General features: G+C 44.7%; 1 protein-coding gene across 5 annotated transcripts in view; it reads left to right on the top strand.

Moving 5' to 3' along the window:
- The first annotated feature begins 20 nt into the window (after positions 1-20).
- CLCN6 (chloride voltage-gated channel 6) overlaps positions 21-20,650 on the top strand; it is a 38,796-nt gene continuing 18,166 nt past the window's right edge. For 4 of the 5 annotated variants that reach the window (XR_274050.5, XM_074020096.1, XM_005544780.4 and 1 more), the window contains exons 1-8: positions 21-178; positions 961-1,020; positions 11,510-11,575; positions 12,281-12,346; positions 15,137-15,203; positions 18,637-18,743; positions 19,765-19,891; positions 20,541-20,608. Coding sequence is in view for 2 of the 5 variants with exons in the window: in XM_005544780.4 (XP_005544837.1) it covers positions 92-178; positions 961-1,020; positions 11,510-11,575; positions 12,281-12,346; positions 15,137-15,203; positions 18,637-18,743; positions 19,765-19,891; positions 20,541-20,608 (648 nt within the window). In the remaining 3 variants the exon portion in view is untranslated. The remainder of the gene's footprint in view (positions 179-960; positions 1,021-11,509; positions 11,576-12,280; positions 12,347-15,136; positions 15,204-18,636; positions 18,744-19,764; positions 19,892-20,540; positions 20,609-20,650) is intronic. The other variant, XM_065529853.2, reaches the window with a different exon arrangement.

Here is a 20,650-nt window from a genome sequence, read left to right as displayed (position 1 = left end):
CACGTGACCGTCCCGGGACCAGTCACGTGAGGCGCAGATCCTGGGTGGGAGGGGGTGGTAGAGGGGTCCAGAGTGGCAGTAAAGGAGGAAGATGGCGGGGTGCAGGGGGTCTCTGTGCTGCTGTTGCAGGTGGTGCTGCTGCTGCGGTGAGCGTGAGACCCGCACCCCCGAGGAGCTGGTAAGGAGCGGGCGGAGCCGGGCTGGGGAGGGGGCGGTTGCTAAGGGACTGCGAGAGGCGTTGCCGGGGGTGGGGCCGGGCCAATCTGGGCCTGCAGGTGGCAGCCGGTGGGGTCTGCGGACCGCAGTCCCGGCTCTCGAAGCGTCTACCCTGCTTCATGTGCCTAAGTCTGGGGTCTTTTCTCATAACCGCTCCTGGAATCTGAGGGAGAATCCAGGCCAGCTCCAGTAAATCCCACCCATGTTTCCTTTTATTTCCATCTGAAAAGAGTTTGGAATGAAACAAGCGTTTTCAGAATGAGCTTCCTCACAGGACTTTGTGCTTATCATGCGGCTGTTTTAGCTTCCCCAGTTCTTTCTTACTCTATCCCTCACCCTTTCTGGGTCACTGACAGTCCAGCTTCCCCTTGCAAAGCGTCCTGGGAAAACCCGAGTTGTGTTCCCAGAGTTGACAAGTCCTTTCTGATTTCAGATACGTCACATTGTCAAATGGAACCTGAATTTTTACTCCCCTCTTCAGCTGGCATTGGACATCTTTGAGGTGTCCTGAGGAGGAGGGTGGTTATTTGGAGACTCTATGAGTGGAAATGAAGAGCTCAGCCGATGGCTGTAGATCTCGCCCACATGGTCCCTCACCTCCGAAAGGTTTTTTTTAAGGGCTGATTCCTATTTGATAATGGCTCCAGGTGATGTGGAAGCTAGCCACTGATTTCAGTAAATACTTCTACCTCCTTCCACTCTTAACCACTAAAAAGGGCTCCCTCTGCGGATCTGTTTTTCTAGACCATCCTTGGAGAAACACAGGAGGAGGAGGATGAGATTCTTCCAAGGAAAGACTATGAGGTGAGCTCCTTTGATACTGCTTGGGTAACTAAAGTAGTGAGTGGCCTGGTCACTTCAGGCCGAAACATTATGATTCCAACCAGAGATGCTGTTTGACCTTCTGTCCCAGGGAGTGAGTGAGTAAGAAAACTTGCTTCTGGGAAAGAGACTGTTTAGCAAGCCCTTTTCTCACCTTAACCCCAAAACAAAGTCTAGTGTTTTTACACGTTTATAAATCTGTGGCACCTTCATCTGGATAGAGTATGTATTTGCCATTAAACTGTTTGCTTTTACAGCTTACAGAGAGACCTAGAGTGAAAGGCACTGGCAGTATGTGCTCCTAACAGGTGTGTGCTCATAAACTGTTAAGGAGGCCTTGCTTCTCTTCTAGGAGAGCTTGCTTTTCAGATATTTTCTTGCTCAAGCAGCTTGTCTCTGACATGTTCTTGATTGAAGTTCCAACTTTCATCTATGGGATTCTTAGAGGGTGTGTTTTTAGTAAAACCAACACTTCCGGGGGGAAACAACATGTGTGACTTTTTATCATTAAATTCTTAAACTGTATACTTAAAGAAGGTAGACAAAAGCCAATAACCCCATTCATTAAAAGATAACTATTAACACCTTACTAAGTATCTTTCTACATCCTTACCCATGCTTTTATATATATGATACATGCTTTTTTTAAGTAACAAAAATGAGATTCCACTAAATCATCTATTTTAACCTGTCCCACTCACCACCTTTATTATACTTTTTGTATCACTAGGTAATTTTCCACAACCAGTTAATTTTTTTTTTTTTGAGACAGAGTCTCACTCTTCCAGGCTGTAGTGCAGTGGCACAATCTCCGCTCACTGCAACCTCCGCCTCCTGGGTTCAAGTGATTCTCCTGCCTTAGCCTCCTGAGTAGCTGGGATTACAGGCGCATGCCACCACGCCCAGCTATTTTTTGTATTTTTAGTAGAGTCAGGGTTTCACCATGTTGGTCAGGCTGGTCTCACACTCCTAATCTGCCCGCCTCAACCTCCCAAAGTGCTGGGATTACAGTTGTGAGCCACCATGCCTGGCCCACAATCTCTTTTTAAACAGGAATAGTATTTTATTGTGCCACAATGTATTTACTCTGTCTTGGGTTTCTTCCAACTTTTTTGTATCACGAACTGCATAGTGGTGAACATCCATCTATCCATCTATCCTTTCCTGTCCATCTTTAATTTCTTCCACTTCTTGGAATTAATCATGTATATATCTAGTGTGTTTTAAAAATGTCATATGGGGCTGGGCGTGGTGGCTCATGCCTGTAATCCCAGCACTTTGGGAGACCGAGGTGGTGGATCACCTGAGGTCAGGAACAGCCTGGCAAACATGGCAAAACCCCATCTCTACTAAAAGTACAAAAATTAGCTGGGCGCGGCGACACAAGCTGGTAATCCCAGCTACTCGGGAGGCTGAGGTGAGAGAATCCCTTGAACCCGGGAGGCGGAGATTGCAGTGAGCCGAGATTGCGCCACTGCACTCCAGCCTGAGCGACAGAGCAAAACTCTGTCTCAAAAAAAAATAAAGAGTCATATGGACTTAAAAAAATTAATATGCTAGACAATAACATTCCCAGGCTAACTTTCTTTTCAATATTTCATCTTACGTTTGCCTTAGAATTTAGTGTCAACATTAGGATTTGTGGTGTAGCACTTTTTTTTAATTTTTATTATGAAGGATTTCAACTATATGCAAAAACAGAATAATCTGTTGAAACCCCTTGTCCTCATCACACAGCTTCCACAGTGATTTAACTCAAGCCCTGTCTTCTTTTGTCTGTGCTTTCATTATCTACTTCTCCATTCTCATATTAGTATTATTTTTTAATTGTGTGTGTGTATTTTAAAGTAGAGACAGTCTCCCTATGTTGCCCAGGCTGGTCTCAAACTCCTTGACACCAGCGATCCTCCCATGTCAACCTCCCAAAGTTCTGGGATTACAGTCATGATCTACCATACCTGGCTGCCCTTCCCATGTTATTTTGAAAGAAATTCTGTACATCATATTATTTCACCCATAATTCAATGTGCATCTCTTAACGGATAAAGACTTTTAAAAAGCATAACTCAATACTATTACCACATCTAAAAAATTAGCAATTTCTTGATATCAAATATCTACTGTCCAGATTTTCCAGTTTTCTTGTAAATGTCATATGTATTTTAACTTTGTTTGTATCAGGTTCCAAAAAAGGTCCTTTTTTATTTGTTTGATAGATCTGTTAAATCTCTTTTAATCTGTAGGTTCTTCCTTCATCTTTTTTTTTTTTTTTTTGTAAGTTATTTGACAACATAATTAGGACCCTGGGATTTTCTACTGTCTGGATTTTGCCATTTGGACCCTTTCGTATAGTTTAATATGCTACTCTGATGGGACCACTTTGAATGAACCAAAAAGCAGTGTATCCACTGCTGTGTTTTCTTCTATTTCTTTTTTTTTTTTCTTTTTTTAAAATATGAGATGGAGTCTCACTCTTGGTGCCCAGGTTGGAGTGCAATGGCTCAATCTCGGCTCCCTGCAACCTCCGCCCCGCCCTAGGTTCAAGGGGTTCTTTTGCCCCAGCCTTCTGAGTAGCTGGGATTACAGGCGCCCACCACCACACCCGGCTAATTTTTGTATTTTTAGTAGAGATAGGATTTCACCATGTTTACCAGGTTGGTCTCGAACTCCTGACCTCAGGTGATCCCACTTCGGCCTCCCAAAGTGCTGGGATTACAGGCATGAGCCACCATGCCTGGCCGTTTTCTTCTGTTTCGTAAGTATTTGTTTCCTTGCACATAGTGGAGAAGTTTGCAGGAATTAGTATAAGATACTCTGTATTGTTCTGTCACCTTGCACTCCCTCACTGAACCCTGTTACATCATCCTGACTGTATCACCAGGACTGAGACTGTCTCACAGCCTTCATCCTACTTCTAGGAGCTCACCAAGGCTTCCCCATTGACACCCAGGCTCCCTCATCCCTTCTACTAAATTGCGCTTACATTTGTAATGCACTTGCCTTCAGCTGATATGTATATTCATATCAAGTTTTGTTGTTTTTGTTGTCCTTTGAGACAGAACGCCCAGGCTAGAATGCGGTGGTGCAGTCTTGGCTCACTGCAACCTCTACGCCCGCCCCCAAGTTCAAGCTATTCTCCTACCTCAGCCTCCCGAGTAGCTGGGACTACAGGCATACGCCACCATGCCTAGCTAATTTTTGTATTTTTTTCTTTTTAAATTTTTGTATTTTTAGTAGAGACGGGGTTTCACCATGTTGACCAGGCTGGTCTTGAACTCCTGACCTCAGGTGATCCACCCACGTCAGCCTCCAAGTGCTGGGATTACAAGCGTGAGCCACTGCACCTGGCCATATTCATGTACATTTCATGGGTTAATGTTCTTTTCATATTAGTCATTCATATTTCTCAACCATCTTCAAGAATGAGCTTCTTGAGACATTTGCTTTGGTGTAAGACCAAATTCATTCAGGCACTTAATCAGAAAAGTCTGGATTTTATGTAATCCATAAATAAATTGACTGGACACACAAAGTATAATAAAGAGGGGAGTGAGTGGGACAGGTTAAAATAGTTGATTTAGTGGAATCGCATTTTTGTTACTTAAAACACGTATTAAAAGCATGTGCATAAAAACTTGAGTAATAGGCCGGGCGCGGTGGCTCAAGCCTGTAATCCCAGCACTTTGGGAGGCCGAGATGGGCGGATCATGAGGTCAGGAGATCGAGACCATCCTGGCTAACACGTTGAAACCCCGTCTCTACTAAAAAAAAATACAAAAAACTAGCCGGGCGACGTGGCGGGCGCCTGTAGTCCCAGCTACTCCAGAGGCTGAGGTAGGAGAATGGTGTAAGCTCGGGAGGCGGAGCTTGCAGTGAGCTGAGATCCGGCCACTGCACTCCAGCCTGGGCGACAGAGCCAGACTCTGTCTCAAAAAAAAAAAAAAACAAAAAACATGGGTAAGGATGTAGAAGGATATTTAGTAAGGTGTTAATAGTCATATTTTAATGAATGGGGTTATAGGCTTTTCTCTACCTTCTTTGATAGTCAATCAACTAGAAAACCCTTCTGTTGAATAACTTTCTAAAAAGTGCCCCTTCTCTTTCCTGTCTCAGGAAGAGTTCATTGCATATATTTGACTCTTTATTTGATAAATTCGGGGTCTTACAAAATGTTAGAATCCCATTTTGACATCCATTCTCATTATAGGTGGTTTGAATAATAGTAACTTTCTGTGAGATGTGCCATTACAAACAGGAATGTTTTCATGCAGGTCACACAGTCTATTTATATTATACCTTTGAATTAGAAAGAGGCACCCTCAGACGTAAGACCTAGAATTAAAGGCCTCCCCCACTGGCCATAGCAGCACCCCTAGCTCACAGCCAGTTGAAGGTGGTTTTGGTGTGAACACTAAGATGCCCCTTCCTGGTTGAATTGGGGCTGGTTCAGGCCCCACCTCCCTCCCGGCCAGGTGCCATTTTGCTCATAACCCCCTGTAATAGCCCTGCAAGACACATATAAAATTTTATTTTCTAAAAAAGTTGTTAGTCCCCTAAACCAAAGAGCAACATATACTGCAGAAATAAAAAGAAGTTAGTCATAGCAAAGGAGAAGTAACAGTATCTGGTTTTAATAATAGGTCATATATTCCATTGGTATATATTTACGAAGTGCCAAACTCAACTAATTTATTTTAAAAAAAAGAAAGGTCGGGCACAGTGGCTCACACCTATACGCCCAGCACTTTGGGAGGCCAAGGCAGGAGGATCGCTTAAAGCCAGGAGTTCAAGACCAGCCTAGGCAACAAAGTGAGAATTTGTTCCTATAAAAAATTTTGTTAAAAATTGGCAGGGGCCCGGGTACAGTGGCTCACGCCTGTTACCCCCATACTTTAGGCTGAGGCAGGTGCATCACTTGAGCCCAGGACTTCAGACAAGCCTGGGCAACATGGCGAGACTCTGTCTCACCAAAAAATACAAAAAAATTAGCCAGGTATGGTGGCGCGCCTGTGGTCCCACCTACTGGGGAGATCGAAGCAGGAGAATTGTTTGAGCCCAGGAGATGGAGGTTGCAGAGAGCTGTGATCACGCCACTGCACTCCAGCCTGGGTGACAGAGCGAGACCCCGACTAAAAAAAAAAGGGATTCTAGTGTTCTAGTGTTGTGGTTGTTTCTAAATGCCCTTCCTGGCGGTTTTATTGCACTATAATCGGCATACTATTCAGCTCACCCATGTAGAGTGTACAGTTCAATGGGGTTTTAAAACTTAGTATATTTACAGAGTTGTACAACTATTCCCACAGTCAATTTTTTAATTTTTATTTTTAATTTTTTGAGATGGAGTTTCGCTCTTGTTGCCCAGGCTGGAGTGCAATGTTGTGATCTCAGCTCACTGCAACCTCTGCCGCCCGGGTTCAAGTGATTCTCCTGCCTCAGCCTCCCGAGTAGCTGGGATTACAGGTGCCCGCCACCATGCCCGGCTAATTTTGTATTTTTAGTAGAGACGAGGCTTCTCCATGTTGGTCAGGCTGGTCTCGAACTCGTGGCCTCAGGTGGGCCTCAGGTGATGCGCCCACCTCGGCCTCCCAAAGTGCTGGGATTACAGGCGTGAGCTGCCGCACCCGGCTAATTCCTACAGTCAGTTTTAGAATATTTTCATCACCCGAGAGGAAACCCTGCACTCATTAGCAGCCACTGCCTGTCCTCCTTGCCCCTGACTCCAGGCAACCACTAATTTCCTTTCTGTCTATAGATTTGCCTATTCTAGATATCTAAAAACCTTTTTTTTTTTTTTTTTTTTTTTTTTTGGAGACGGAGTCTCGCTTTGTCACCCAGGCTGGAGTGCAGTGGCACCATCTCGGCTCACTGCAAGCTCCACCTCCTGGGTTCACGCCATTCTCCTGCCTCAGCCTCCGAGTAGCTGGGACTACAGGCACGCACCACCACGCCCGGCTAATTTTTTTTTGTATTTTTAGTAGAGACGGGGTTTCACCGTGTTAGCCAGGATGGTCTCGATCTCCTGACCTCGTGATCCGCCCGCCTCGGCCTCCCAAAGTGCTGGGATTACAGGCGTGAGCCACTGCGCCCGGCTGATATCTAAAAACCTTCTAAATGTTTATGGAACCATAGAGTTATTAGATAGAACCATCAATCAAGTAATTGACCAGTAATTTCCATACATATTTGGGATGAAGGCAAGAGATAAGGACAAACCAAGTATTGTTTCTCCTCTGCTCTCAGGCACCACTCGCGCAACACTGCTGACACCCATGTGTGGAGGTTGTTTCCCCACACACCTAGCAAGCAGTCTCCAGCAGACACCTGCTGGGTATCCTCTAGTTCAGTGCCAACACTGTCTACCTGATGACGTCAGATCAGGTTGAGGGCTGTGTCCCACGAGACTGTTTCCACTTCAGATGCTAGTTAAAAGTAGTAGGCAGGCCGTGCGTGGTGGCTCATGCCCATAATCCCAGCACTTTGGGAGGCCAAGGTAGGCAGGTTGCTTGAGCCCAGGAGTTTGAGACCAGCCTGGGCAACATGGTGAAACCCTATCTCCACAAAAATTTAAAAATTAGCTGAAGGCCGGGCGCGGTGGCTCAAGCCTGTAATCCCAGCACTTTGGGAGGCCGAGACGGGCGGATCAAGAGGTCAGGAGATCGAGACCATCCTGGCTAACATGGTGAAACCCCGTCTCTACTAAAAAAAAATACAAAAAACTAGCCGGGCGAGGTGGCGGGCGCCTGGAGTCCCAGCTACTCGGGAGGCTGAGGCAGGAGAATGGCGTGAACCCAGGAGGCGGAGCTTGCAGTGAGCTGAGATCCGGCCACTGCACTCCAGCCTGGGCGACAGAGCGAGACTCCGTCTCAAAAAAAAAAAAAAAAAATTAGCTGAACATAGTGGTACACACCTATAGTCCCAGTTACTCAGGAGGCTGAGGTGGGAGGATGGCTTAAGCCCAGAAGTTGGAGGTTGCAGTGAACCAAGATTGCACCACTGCACTCCAGCCTGGGTGACAGAGAAAGACCCCATGGCAAAAAAAAAAAAAAAAAAAAGAAAGAAAGTAGTAGGTTGTCATCTGTTATTTCTCAGCAATTGGCAGTGAATTGAAGGTTCACAGGACTCCCTCCTCCAGTTTGGTTAATTTGCTAGAGCAGGTCAGAAAACACAGAAACGCTACTTAACGTTTGCTAGTTTATTAATAAAGGATATCACAAAGGATACAGAAGAATAGCCAGATGGAGAGATTCAAGGAACGTGGGAGGGGGTCACGGAGCTTCCATCCCCTCTCCAGGCACAAGTACCCTCCTGGAACCTCCAAATGGTCAGCTATTCGGAAGCTCTCTGAACCGTGTCCTTTTGGAGTTTTATGGAAGCTTTTTTATGCAGTCATCATTGATTACATCACCATCCCTTGGTGATCAGCTTAACCTTCAGCTTCAGTCTCCTCCCTGGAGGGATGGGTTTCCCACCCCGCTAATCCTGCCTTGGTCTTTCTGGTGACCAGCCTCTTTTCTGAAGCTATCTAAGGGCCCCCAGCCACCACTCATCTCATTAGCAAACAAAAGATACCCGGCTCAACAAAAAAAAAAAAAAAGGAAAAAAGACAAAGTCTGTTTGTGTGTATGTGTATTGTTGGGGCTCAGAAAATGATACTGGAAATACAGTATCATTTGCTGAACTGAAGAAATAGCCTGGGGGTCTCTCTCTGACCTTCTTCACCCTCACACTTTGTCTCTCCCAAAGCACAGGATGAGGCCCTTCTCTGCCGTTCCCTTATCTACCTAGAAACTGGACCTACCAAAGAGGAACACAGTTGTCTTTGATCCCTTTCCTGAAATGTCATTAACCAGAGAATGTTAAAACTCATCTCACAGAGGAGACTGAAGACCAAACAATATACCTAGACCCCGGCCAAACTGTCCCAAACCACTGTTTGTTCACTGTCCCATTCAATTTCCAAAGAGTCTTTCACAAGATAATGTCTGCCTCCCAGATCCATTCATTCCCCACTAAGAATTATTTCCTCCCACATCCCCATTTCCCCTTCCCTTCTGAAGAAGAGTATAGAAGCATCTGTACCTCACTGGGGTTATTGGGTAATCATTCTGCGGTTCCCCTGTGCAATGCATGTTAAATAAGTCTGGATGCCTTTACTTCCATTAATCTGCCTTTTGTCAGTTCACTTTCAGCAGATCTTCGGAGGGTGAAAGGGGAAGCTTTTCCCATTGGCCGCTACAATATATATGTATGTGCGTATATGTTTAATCACTTATGGATGAGTCTGGTTTCTAAAAGTACATTTTTCCTCACTGTGTTTTTTTGTTTTCTGATCAGTAAAAAAGATTTTTTTTTCTGAGACAGAGTCTCACTGTGTCACCTAGACTGGAGTGCAGTGGCGCGATCTCAGCTCACTGCAACCTCCACCTCCTGGGTTCAAGCGATTCTCCTGCCTCAGCCACCCTAGTAGCTGGGATCACAGGTGTGTGCCACCACGCCCAGCTAATTTGTGTATTTTTGGTTGAGGCGGGGTTTCGCCATGTTGGCCAGGCTGGTCTCAAACTCTTGGCCTCAAGTGATCCACCCATCTCGGCCTCCCAAAGTGCTGGAATTATAGACGTGAGCCATTGTGCCCAGCCGATCATTTTTTAAAATATAAAAAAGCACACCATTTGTGCCATGAGAATTTCAGACAACACCCAGAAACAAATATCCTCTTAAGCACTACCTCACGGATGTTTTCCCATTATGAATGCTGATGTGCAAATAATCCTAATTTTGTTTAATCAAAAAAGAATATTATACTTTTAATTCTCCATCCTGCTTTATTTTTATTTTTTAATTGCATCTTACTCTTTTGCTAAACAATTTTTAGACATTTTCCGTATCTTTCTATATAGACTTAACTATAATCATTTTATTGGTGTATAGTCTTCTATATTTGGATGTATAAGTGATTTACTCAGTCACCTGTTGGTACTCCAGGACTCATAAAAAAGGAATTTGGACTATAGGTAGATATATAGATAGAATAAATTGTCATTCATCACATGTGTTTGGCTGATGTGAAACTGTTGTCCAGGAGTGTGGCTGCGACCCGGCTAGTGTCCAGCTGATGTGGGTAGGAACAGGTTGTAGGAAGGAGAGCTCATGGCCGACCATTTTTCTTTGTTGCCAAACTGCTGCGTCTTTTTTTTTTTTTTTTTAAGATAAGAGTCTCGCTGTGTTGCCCAGGCTGGAGTGCAGTGGCATGATCTCGGCTCACTGCATCTTCCGCCTCCCAGGTTCAAGCAGCTCTCCTGCCCTAGCTTCCTGAGTAGCTGGGTTTACAGGCGTGCTCCACCACTCCCAGCTGACTTTAGTATTTTTAGTAGAGATGGGGTTTCACCATCTTACCCAGGCTAGTCTTGAAGTTCTGGCCTCAAGCGATCTTCCTGCCTCGGCCTCTCAAAGTGCTGGGATTATAGGCGTGAGCCACTGCGCCCAGCCCAGACTGCTGCTTCTCTAACAAGACAACTAAAATGATTTCCTTTGAATCGTTTCTCTAAATGTCTGTGGCATACCTGCAGGTTGCTTGCAGGATTTCTGTGTTCTGTGATGCGTGTTGTAAAGGATGCTGCTTTAGATGTAGAAGTTTTAGGAGCCGAGAGCCACGCTGAGTCTGTGCCTCTTCCTAACATAAAGTTGAAGTTGCTTTTAAAAATACTTTCCATATTAGTTTGTCTTGTGACTAACCTCATTTCCATAGACACTAACTACAAAAGATAATTATAACTAATTGACATTCTAAATTAATTTGGTTCTGACTAACTGAAACTTTTGTTCACATCTAATGGAGTAAGTTTCATAAAGCTCATGATAGCTAAAGGTCTTTACATATTTTGCCAAAACAGGAAGTTTAAAAATAGGTAATTTAAAACTTATCCTAAAGCATGAAGTGTGAACCTGAAGCAACACCGCTCAAATCGTAATGTGCGTCTGAGTCACCTAGGGCTGCAGCCAAAGTCTGAGATTCTGCATTTGGTTTCTGTGTTTGTTCTTGAGACAGAGTCTTGCTCTGTCACCCTGGCTGGAGTGCAGTGGTGCGATCTCAGCTCACTGCAACCTCCGCCTCCCAGGTTCCAGAGATTCTCGTGCCTCAGCCTCCCAAGTAGCTGGAACTACAGGTGCGCACCACCACGCCCGGCTAATTTGGTGTTTTTAGTAGAGATGGAGTTTCACCATGTTGGCTAGACTGGTCTTAAACTCCTGACCTCAGGTGATCCACCTGCCTTGACCTCCCAAAGTGCTGGGATTATAGGCGTGAGCCACCGCGCCTGGCCAGATTCCGCATTTTGAACCAGCTCCTCCTGGGTGCTGCAGGTACCATTGCTCTGCCCATCCACATGTTGAGTAGCAGGAACCCAGAGGTTTGTCCCTTTGCAGGTCTTCTCACCTGATGTGACTTTCTGACTCACCTTTGCCTCTTTTTCAGAGTTTGGATTATGATCGCTGTATCAATGACCCTTACCTGGAAGTTTTGGAGACCATGGATAATAAGGTGAGTCTTAACAATTCTTCATCTCTGGGGATCAAATCAGTCTTAACATGGCATTTTTTTTCTCTTCTAAAGTTCCCAGTAAGTATCTTTACCCCTTGTTTTTTGAACCTTTTCCTGCGATACAGGCAGACCTCACTTTATGCACTTTGCTTTATTTCACCTTGCAGATACTGCAGTTTTTACAAACTGGAGGTTGGTGGCAACTCTGTGTTGAGCAAGGTGCCATTTTTCCAATAGCATGCATTTTGTTTGCATTTTTTAGCCATAAGGTTTTTTTTAATTAAGGTATGTACATTTTTGTAGGCATAATGCTATTGCACACTTAATACACCACAATATAGTGTAAACATCACTTTTATATGCATTGGGAAACCAAAACACTCATGTGACTCTCTTTATTGTGATATTTGCTTTATTGTGGTGGTCTGGAACCAAACCCATGCTATCTGCAAGGTAAGCCTATGTTGGCATTTATTCCCTAGGCCTTTATCCTGCCAACCAGAGTTCCCCCTGTCAGTGCAGCTTGCCCAGCCTCTTAAGGAGTCCATCATTCTTGCATTGTAAAGCACCTGAAATCCCAACATCATCTTCACTGTGCCTGCTCTCCTCGTGGAATTTAGCTTAAAACTGGTTGGCCAAGATATGTTTCTTCCCATCTGCCACCATAACCCTGTAAACTGAATCATTCTTCTCCTGTGTTAACAGAAAGGTCGAAGGTATGAGGCGGTGAAGTGGATGGTGGTGTTTGCCATTGGAGTCTGCACTGGCCTGGTGAGGAGGCAGGGCCTGGAGGGATGGTGGGCCAGAGGGCTGGAGGGACTCACAGGGAAAGCCCTGGCCTGGTGAATAACATTGTTATTTGTCATTATAGCGTTTATAACATTATAACACTATAACACTTGTCATTATAATCAAGAGTACCTTTTCTTTTTCCCTTCTTTTTTTTTAAATGAATAATCGTGGCACAGTTTTTCATACTTCCCTGGTTTTTGCTTTGTGAAATGAAAGCGAGACACATGACGATGGTGCTCTTGAAGCGCTCAAAGGTTTGGGCAGGAGTTATCTTTTATGATATGATTATGGATCATAATCTGTAATCTACCTGATCAACTAGATAACATGTCTCCCTAGTGGGTAGAGAACGCATTGGGTAGAGTAAATAATGGATGTTAAAGTCACTTTTTTTTTTTTTTTTAATTTAAATAGAGACAGTCTCGCTTTGTCACCCTGGCTGGAGCACAGTGGCGTGATCATAGTTCACTGCAGCCTCGACCTCCTGGGCTCAGGTGATCCTCCTACCTCAGCCTCCCGAGTGGTTAAGACTCTAGGCAGGCATGAGATCACTCTTTAGGGAAAAAGCAAAGTCATGGGTACGGAACTGTGAATATCATGCCCTTCATTTAGCACAGTGTGCCAGTGAACAGCATGGCACAACACAGATCTTGATCTCATGCAGGGAGTTCATGGTGCTATCCTGGGCTCCTCCCTGCCTGTCGTTAACGTTATCTAGAAGACAGAGCCAGCAGCCGTGCGTGAAGGGATATGCCCATATGAACAGAGCTGGTGGAGGCAGCAGCTTCACAGGTGAATCACAGACAGGGCAAGATTGGAAACATGGCCAAAGATGAGGATAGCAAAAAGTCTGGAACCAGAACTGCTGACTTCACATTGTTAAATATGAAGAGGAGAAGCTGGAAAAATCAGCATCAGTAAAAATGATCCATGTCAAATCTGATTCCGGTCAGTACAGTGTTGGGATAGGGTATCTGTTCTCAGTAGCAGCCTGTTTACCACTTTCTTTTGAACTGGCCACAAGCCTCCTACTTAATTTGACATGACATGCCTGGAAGATGTACACATGTGTTTGGTATAATGTAGCCACAGGGGCCAATCGCGATTTTTATTTTCATGGCGTGCATCAAATTTTTACTATAGTAAATCCCCAAATAAAGGAACGTCTTACTAGGTAAGACTAATGGCACTCAGAAGACCTCTTCAGTGACATTCTGATGGATACCATTTTGGGGGAACTTGGGTTGATTTATTGTTTTATTTAAATCTCAGGGTGTTGGGCCAGGCACGGTGGCTCACACCTATAATCCCAGCATTTTGTGAGGCTGAGACAGGAGGACTGCTTGAGCCCAGGAGTTTGAGACCAGCCTGGGCAACATAGGGAGACCCTGTCTCTTTAAAAAAAAAAAAAAAAATAGAAATCTCAAGGTATTTATTTTGCTGTATATGTTTCTGGTTGCAGATTTCCCTATAATAAGCTAGTCATTAGGCCTCTAGTTGTTAGTGTTTGTGCTACTTTTATATCAAACTCTTTGGAGCTGTCACTTGTCAGTACTACAGGTTAAGTGTCCCTTATCAGAAAATCCAAAATGCTGCAAAATCCAAAACTTTTTGAATGCCAACACGATGCTCAGAGGAAATACTCATTGGTGCATTCAGATTTTGGATTTCAGATTTTTGGATTTGGGATGTTTAACCAGTATAATGCAAATATTAAAAAAAAAAAATCAGAAATCCGAAACACTTCTGGTCCCAAGCATTTCAGATAAGGGTTACTCAAGCTGAAGCAACTTTACCTCCTACCTTTGTATTTTAGGAAGGCAGACCTGCCTTTATGATATAGGACTCCCAACTCTTGTCTGCTGATGTGTGGCCACTTATGGCTTCGGTATTAAAAAGCCTCCAGGCATTGGCTTGAGGGAAGGCCAGAAGTAAAGGCAAGAAGCCTTTGATCCTGAATCAATAAAATTAGAAGTCTTTCTAGTTCTCCTTTAAGCCCTGAGCACTTTGGAGAGCGGAATATTGGAATTTGGTTGTTTTCTCTACCCAGAGTAACTATGCACTATAAGATGGTTATAAGTCTAGCCTGGCACAGTGGGGTGTGCCTGTAGTCCCAGTTGCTTGGGAGGCTGAGGCAGGAGGATTTCTTGAGCCCTGGAGTTCAAGGCCCAAGGCCAGCCTGGGCAATATAGCAGGACTCCATCTCAAAAAAAGATGATTTTAAGTCAAAATAATGACTTACAGAACCTGCTAATAACGAACATGCAAAAAGCACATACACTTAAATGAATGTTGTGTTTTAAAGCAAGCTTGTCCAACCCATGGCCCAACACAGATTCACACACCTTTTTAAAACATGAGATTTTTTTGAGATTTTCTTTTTTTAGCTCATCAGCTATTGTTAGTGTATTTTATGTGTGGCCCAAGACAATTCTTCTTCCAATGTGGTCCAGGGAAGCCAAAAGATTGGACACCCCTGTGTCAGTAGTCTTTCTTGGTCTCACATCTTTTTCTGCACCTGCTTCCCTCTTTGTTTTCCATTGCTTCACTCAACTTAGCTGTACCCTCTGCCTTTGTTCTTTGGAGGGGCAGTGGGACCGGGCTGGAGAAGGGATCTCATCCTTCTGAGCTTTTCTGCTGTGCATTCACGTGCTGCTGGCTGGTGAGCAGCCTCCATACATGCAGTGGGGGAGGAGATGCCTTCAAGAGAAGCACACCTGTACTACACTTGGAAATAAGGCTGTGTGATAGATCTCTTGCTCTTCACAGGTGGGTCTCTTTGTGGACTTTTTTGTGCGACTCTTCACCCAACTCAAGTTCGGAGTGGTACAGTCATGTATCCTTTTCACGGTTCCTGGTGTTTGTGGACTTCAGTGGTCACCAAGGTTCTTTCTTACATAGAAATGGGTTTAACAGTAAGCATGATATTAGAAGGGCCACTTACTAGCTATTCAGCTTTAATATTTTTAATGACCACTGAAAGACGCAAAAGCAGGACTTTAATAAACAAAGACATACCCATGTTTGTGGTTGATGAGATTACAGATGCCACAAAGATGCCTGTACTCCCCAGTCTGTAAATTTAATGTAGTTCCAATCAAAATTCCAGTAGAATTTGTTGTGGGACTCAGAAGTTCTTTCTAAATTTGTGTAGAAGAGTAAAGGGCCAAAAGTAGTGAGTCAGTACAGTTCTGAACAACAAGAAGGTGGACTTGACCCTGCCAGATACCAAGTCTTATAAAATTTACAAGTTTGGGGAGTTAGGAAAAATTAAAAAAAAAAGTCATACAATTGAAGATTCCGTCATTGAAATTGGTCACATTGGTGCAGGAATACCTAGACAGTGGAAAATGATAGAGAAGCAGAAACTGGCCCTCACATGCATGGAACTTTGGTGAATGTCAGTTAATACTACACATCAGTGAGGGAGTGCTGAATGGTTTAATAAAAGATGCTGTGTTATTTAATAAATAAAAATACACATCTCTGTAGTCCCAGCTACTTAGGAGGTGAGCCCAGGAGTTTGAGGCTATAGTGTACCATGGTTATATCTGGGCAACATAGCAAGACCCTGTCTTAAAAAAAAAAAAAAAAAAAAGATGCTGGGACATGGGTGATCCATATGGAAAAATAGTTTTATTGCTATTTCATACTATAAATAAAGATAAATTCCAGATGAAAATGTAAATATGCAAAACAAAACTTTAGGAGACTATATGTTGTCAAGACTAGGGAATAATTTCTTAAAACTCCAAAAGGCACAGATTATAAGAAAAAACATCAGTGGCTGGGTGCAGTGGCTCATGCCTGTAATCCCAGCACTTTGGAAGGCTGAGGCAGGCAGATCACCTGAGGTCAGGAGTTCAAGACCAGCCTGGCTAACATGATGAAACTCCGTCTCTACTAAAAATACAAAAAATTAGCTGGGCATGGTGGCAGGTGCCTGTAATCCTAGCTACTTCGGAGGCTGAGGCGGGAGAATCGCTTGAACCTGGGAGATGGAGGTTGCAGTGAGCCAAGATCATGCCATTGCACTCCAGCCTGGGCAACAAGAGTGAAACTCTGTCTCAAAAAAAAAAAAAAAAAATCAATAAACTTGACCACATCAAAGTACATATTTTATTTATAAAGACAAAAACTCCAAAATAACAATAAAACACCATAAAGTGAAAAACAAGTCCACAGCCTGAAAGAGGTTATTTACTATGCAGTTAAGAGGCAGATAATTAGTATCCAGAATACAGGAAGTAGCTGGGCGTGGTGGCTCACGTCTATAATCCCAGCACTTTGGGAGGCCGAGGCAGGCGGAGCACTTGAGGTCAGGAGTTCGAGACCAGCTTGGCCAACATGGTGAAACCCTGTCTCTACTAAAAATACAAAATTAGCCTCGTGTGGTGGTGTGCACCTTTAGTCCCAGATACTTGGGAGGCAGAGGCAGGAGAATCACTTGAACCCAGGAGGCAGAGGTTGCAGTGAGTCGAGATTGCAACACTGTACTCCAGCCTGGGTGACAGAGTGAGACTGATTCAAAAAAAGAATACAGGAAGAACTCCTGCAACACAATCAGAAAAAAAACCAGATGGTCCAATAGATGGAAAACAAGCAAAGGATGTGAACTGGAATTCTCAAAAGAGAAAAACTGAGTAAAAAGGAAGGTGCACATTCCTGTGACTCATAAATTCCTCTTACAGATGTGAACCATAGACGTGTGCAAAGGTGGTAATTATAGCTTTGTGATAGCAAAAAGCTGGAATCACCAAATGGGGGAATGGAAAAATTGTGGCGCATTCATATGGTATCATTTTAGACATCATGTCATTTCTGTAGATTGTAAAACAAAAATAATTTTAGACAGAAGTGAAAGTGAGGCTGGGCGCAGTGGCTCTCACCTGTAATCCCAGCACTTTGGGAGGCCGAGACGGGCGGATCACGAGGTCAGGAGATCGAGACCATCCTGGCTAACACGGTGAAACCCCGTCTCTGCTAAAAATACAAAAAATTAGCCGGGCGAGGTGGCGGGCGCCTGTAGTCCCAGCTACTTGGGAGGCTGAGGCAGGAGAATGGCGTGAACCCGGGAGGCGGAGCTTGCAGTGAGCCGAGATCGTGCCACTGCACTCCAGCCTGGGTGATGAGCAAGACTCCATCTCAAAAAAAAAAGAAGTGAAAGTGAACGAACCACAGAGCTGTGTGTATCAACATGGCTAATTCTAAAAAACTTAATGTTCAGGGAAAAAAAGAGGAAGTTACAGAATATAGAAGTGCTGTGTACAACAGTATGGACACTTGAAATATGCACAATAATTTCAGGTTAATGGTTTCTCCCAGGGGAGAGAGGAAGGAAAACTGTTTTTTTGTTTTGTTTTGTTTCTTAAAATGGTGTCGAATGTTTTATTTTTAAAAAATACCTGGAGCACATATAGCATATTGTGGAGATTTGTTAAAGCTGAGGTTGTGAGGGTATGGGTATTTGTTACTTTTTGTAATGTTTGAAGTATTTCCTAATGTCAAAGGCATCTCAAACAATTTTTTTTTTTTTTTTTTTCTGAGACAGTGTCTCACTCTGTCGCCCAGATTGGAGTGCAGTAGTGCGATCTTGGCTCACTGCAAGCTCTGCCTCCTGAGTTTACGCCATTCTCCTGCCTCAGCCTCCCGAGTAGCTGGGACTACAGGCGCCTACCACCATGCCTGGCTATTTTTTTGTATTTTTAGTAGAGACGAGGTTTCACCTTGTTAGCCAGGATGGTCTCGATCTCTTGACCTCGTGATCCGCCCGCCTGGGCCTCCCAAAGTGCTGGGATTACAGGCGTGAGCCACCGCGCCCGGCCTTTTTTTTAAGAGATGAGGTCTCACACTGTCGCCTGGACTGGAGTGCCATGGTGCAATGACAGCTCACTGCAGCCTCAGCCTCCCAGGCTCAAGGGATACTCCCACCTCAGCTTCTTGAGTAGCTGGGACCATAGGCATGTACCACCATGCCCAACTAATGTTTGTATTTTTTGTAGTGACATGGTCTCACTACGTTGCCCAGGCTGGCCTCCAACTCTTAGGCTCAAGCGTTCCTTGTGCCTCAGCCTCCTAAAGTGTTGGGATGACAGGCATGAGCCATCGCACCCAGTCATCTCAGGCGTTTTGAAAAAAATTTTATTTATGGAGAAAAAGTGCACTCAGCAGACAGCATGATCCAAAGGAGAAGCAGCTGCACCCTCTCACGTGATGACGGGGACACCCCTCGGCTGATCAACACAGTTTCCTTAACCCAGTTTCTGCAGCGGTGGAGGAATGTAGCCAGAAAGGCTGCCTCGCTCTGTCTCTCCTTGAACTCCTGGGTTTTAACCTCACCTTTGTCTTCCTGGCAAGCCTCCTTGTTCTCATTGAGGTGAGGTGGTTTGATTCACCTGCTCGCTTAGGAGGTTTTAGAGCCCCGCACTCCTTTTCCCCACCTCCTTCCAGAATGTCAGGAAACTGAGAATGCAGATTCCTGCAGAAAGTGGCCTCTTGTTGACGGAAGATAAAGGTTTCACCCTCTGGTGAGATTAAAGAAGAAAAATCCAGATTAGGATGGTGGGTCTCAGCCTTGGCAGTACATTAGAATTCCCTGGAGAACTTTTTTAAAACATACCTGAGCCCCAGCTCTGACACATGAGAACCTGTGGAATTGAGGTGCCTGAATTGATTGTTGAGAGGTTCCCCAAGTGATGCTGATTCACAGGGAACTTATGCAGCTTCTGCGGGGAGGAAAAAAGGGGGAAAGGGCTGAAAACAAAATTGTTGGGTGCCATGTTCACTACCTGGGTGACAGGATCATTTGTATCCCAGACCTCAGCATCATGCAATATCCCCTTGTAACAGACCTGCACATGCAATCCCTGAATCTAAAATAAAAGTTGAAATTATTTTTCTTTAAAAAGTGCAAGTCTGGCCACTTTGGGGGGCCAAGGCGGGCGGATCACCTGAGGTCGGGAGTTTGAGACCAGCCTGACCAACGTGGAGAAACCCCGTCTCTACTAAAAATACAAAATTAGCCGGGCATGGTGGCGCATGCCTGTAATCCCAGCTACTCGGGCAGCTGAGGCAGGAGATTGCTGGAACCCAGGAGGCAGAGGTTGCAGTGAGCCAAGATCACGCCATTGCACTCCAGCCTGGGCAACAAGAGTGAAACTCTGTCTCAAAAAAAAAAAAAAAAAAAAAAGTACAAGTCCTCCCATTGCCCCTCAGACCTCCTGAGTCAGATCCTCTGGCGTGGGGCCCAGCAGCTGTGGTTTAGCAAGCCCTCCAGGTGATGCTGACGCTGCTAATGAAGGTGGCCAGCTCTCCCTCTTCCGCTGCCCAGGTTGTTGAGGGTAAACCAGAGAACCAATGGATTTTGAGTTATGGGTGTGCCTGCTCTACTCCATTAGCCCGTGGCAGCAGGTTCTGGGATACCCGAGGTCAAATGCTATCTGAATGGTGTGAAGGTGCCAGGAATCGTCCGTCTCCGGACCCTGCTCTGCAAGGTCCTTGGAGTGCTGTTCAGTGTGGCTGGAGGTAAGAAGGGTCCAACTTATATCCTTCAAATACTCAAGGGGCAGAGATGACAAGAAGCATGACATATTTCAGTTATTAGATTTGAACTGCAGGGCCCAGCCTCAAACAACTGATGTTTGCACTTTTTGTTGATGGGCTCTTTTTAAAATGCAGACACTGTTCGTATGTTACCATTCAGATACCTGACAAACACTCTTCAGTTTTGGAATTTGGAATTTAGTTTGTGGAATTCGCTTCTGTCAAAATTAGCAAGCTTTTTGTGTCAACAGCCAGATAGTAAATATTTCAGGCTTTGTGGGCCAAGAATCAGAATGGAAGCTCTTATGTTGATGCTTATGTAACTATTTACATGTGTCCACTTAAGAACGTAAAAGCCGGTCTGAGTTCTCAGGCTGTGCAAAACCAGGCGGGGAGCTGGTGGTCTGGCCTAACAGGTCATTTGCTGACACGCAATTTAGAATGTGGAGTGTTTTTTCTTCTAGCAAGACGTGAAATGGAGCTTATTTGGTGGGAATTTGGTTCTTTCTCTTATAAAGTCTTAGGATCATCTCTGTTTAGTTGTCAGGAGAAAAGGTTTTGTAGCCAAGGTCTCCTGACCCAGGGACATTTCTGCGCTGACCAATGGTCTTCCCTTTTTCACCCTGCCCAGGGCTCTTTGTGGGGAAGGAAGGTCCCATGATCCACAGTGGTTCAGTGGTGGGAGCTGGCCTCCCTCAGGTAAGATGGACTGAGAGGGTGTGGGCCTCCCGGGCAGGCCTA

This window comes from Macaca fascicularis, chromosome 1 (genome assembly GCF_037993035.2).
Source record: "Macaca fascicularis isolate 582-1 chromosome 1, T2T-MFA8v1.1".
NCBI classification, from domain to species: Eukaryota; Metazoa; Chordata; class Mammalia; order Primates; family Cercopithecidae; genus Macaca; species Macaca fascicularis.
Note: the sequence above shows the minus strand (reverse complement) of the source record. Positions and strands in the feature narration are given on the sequence as shown.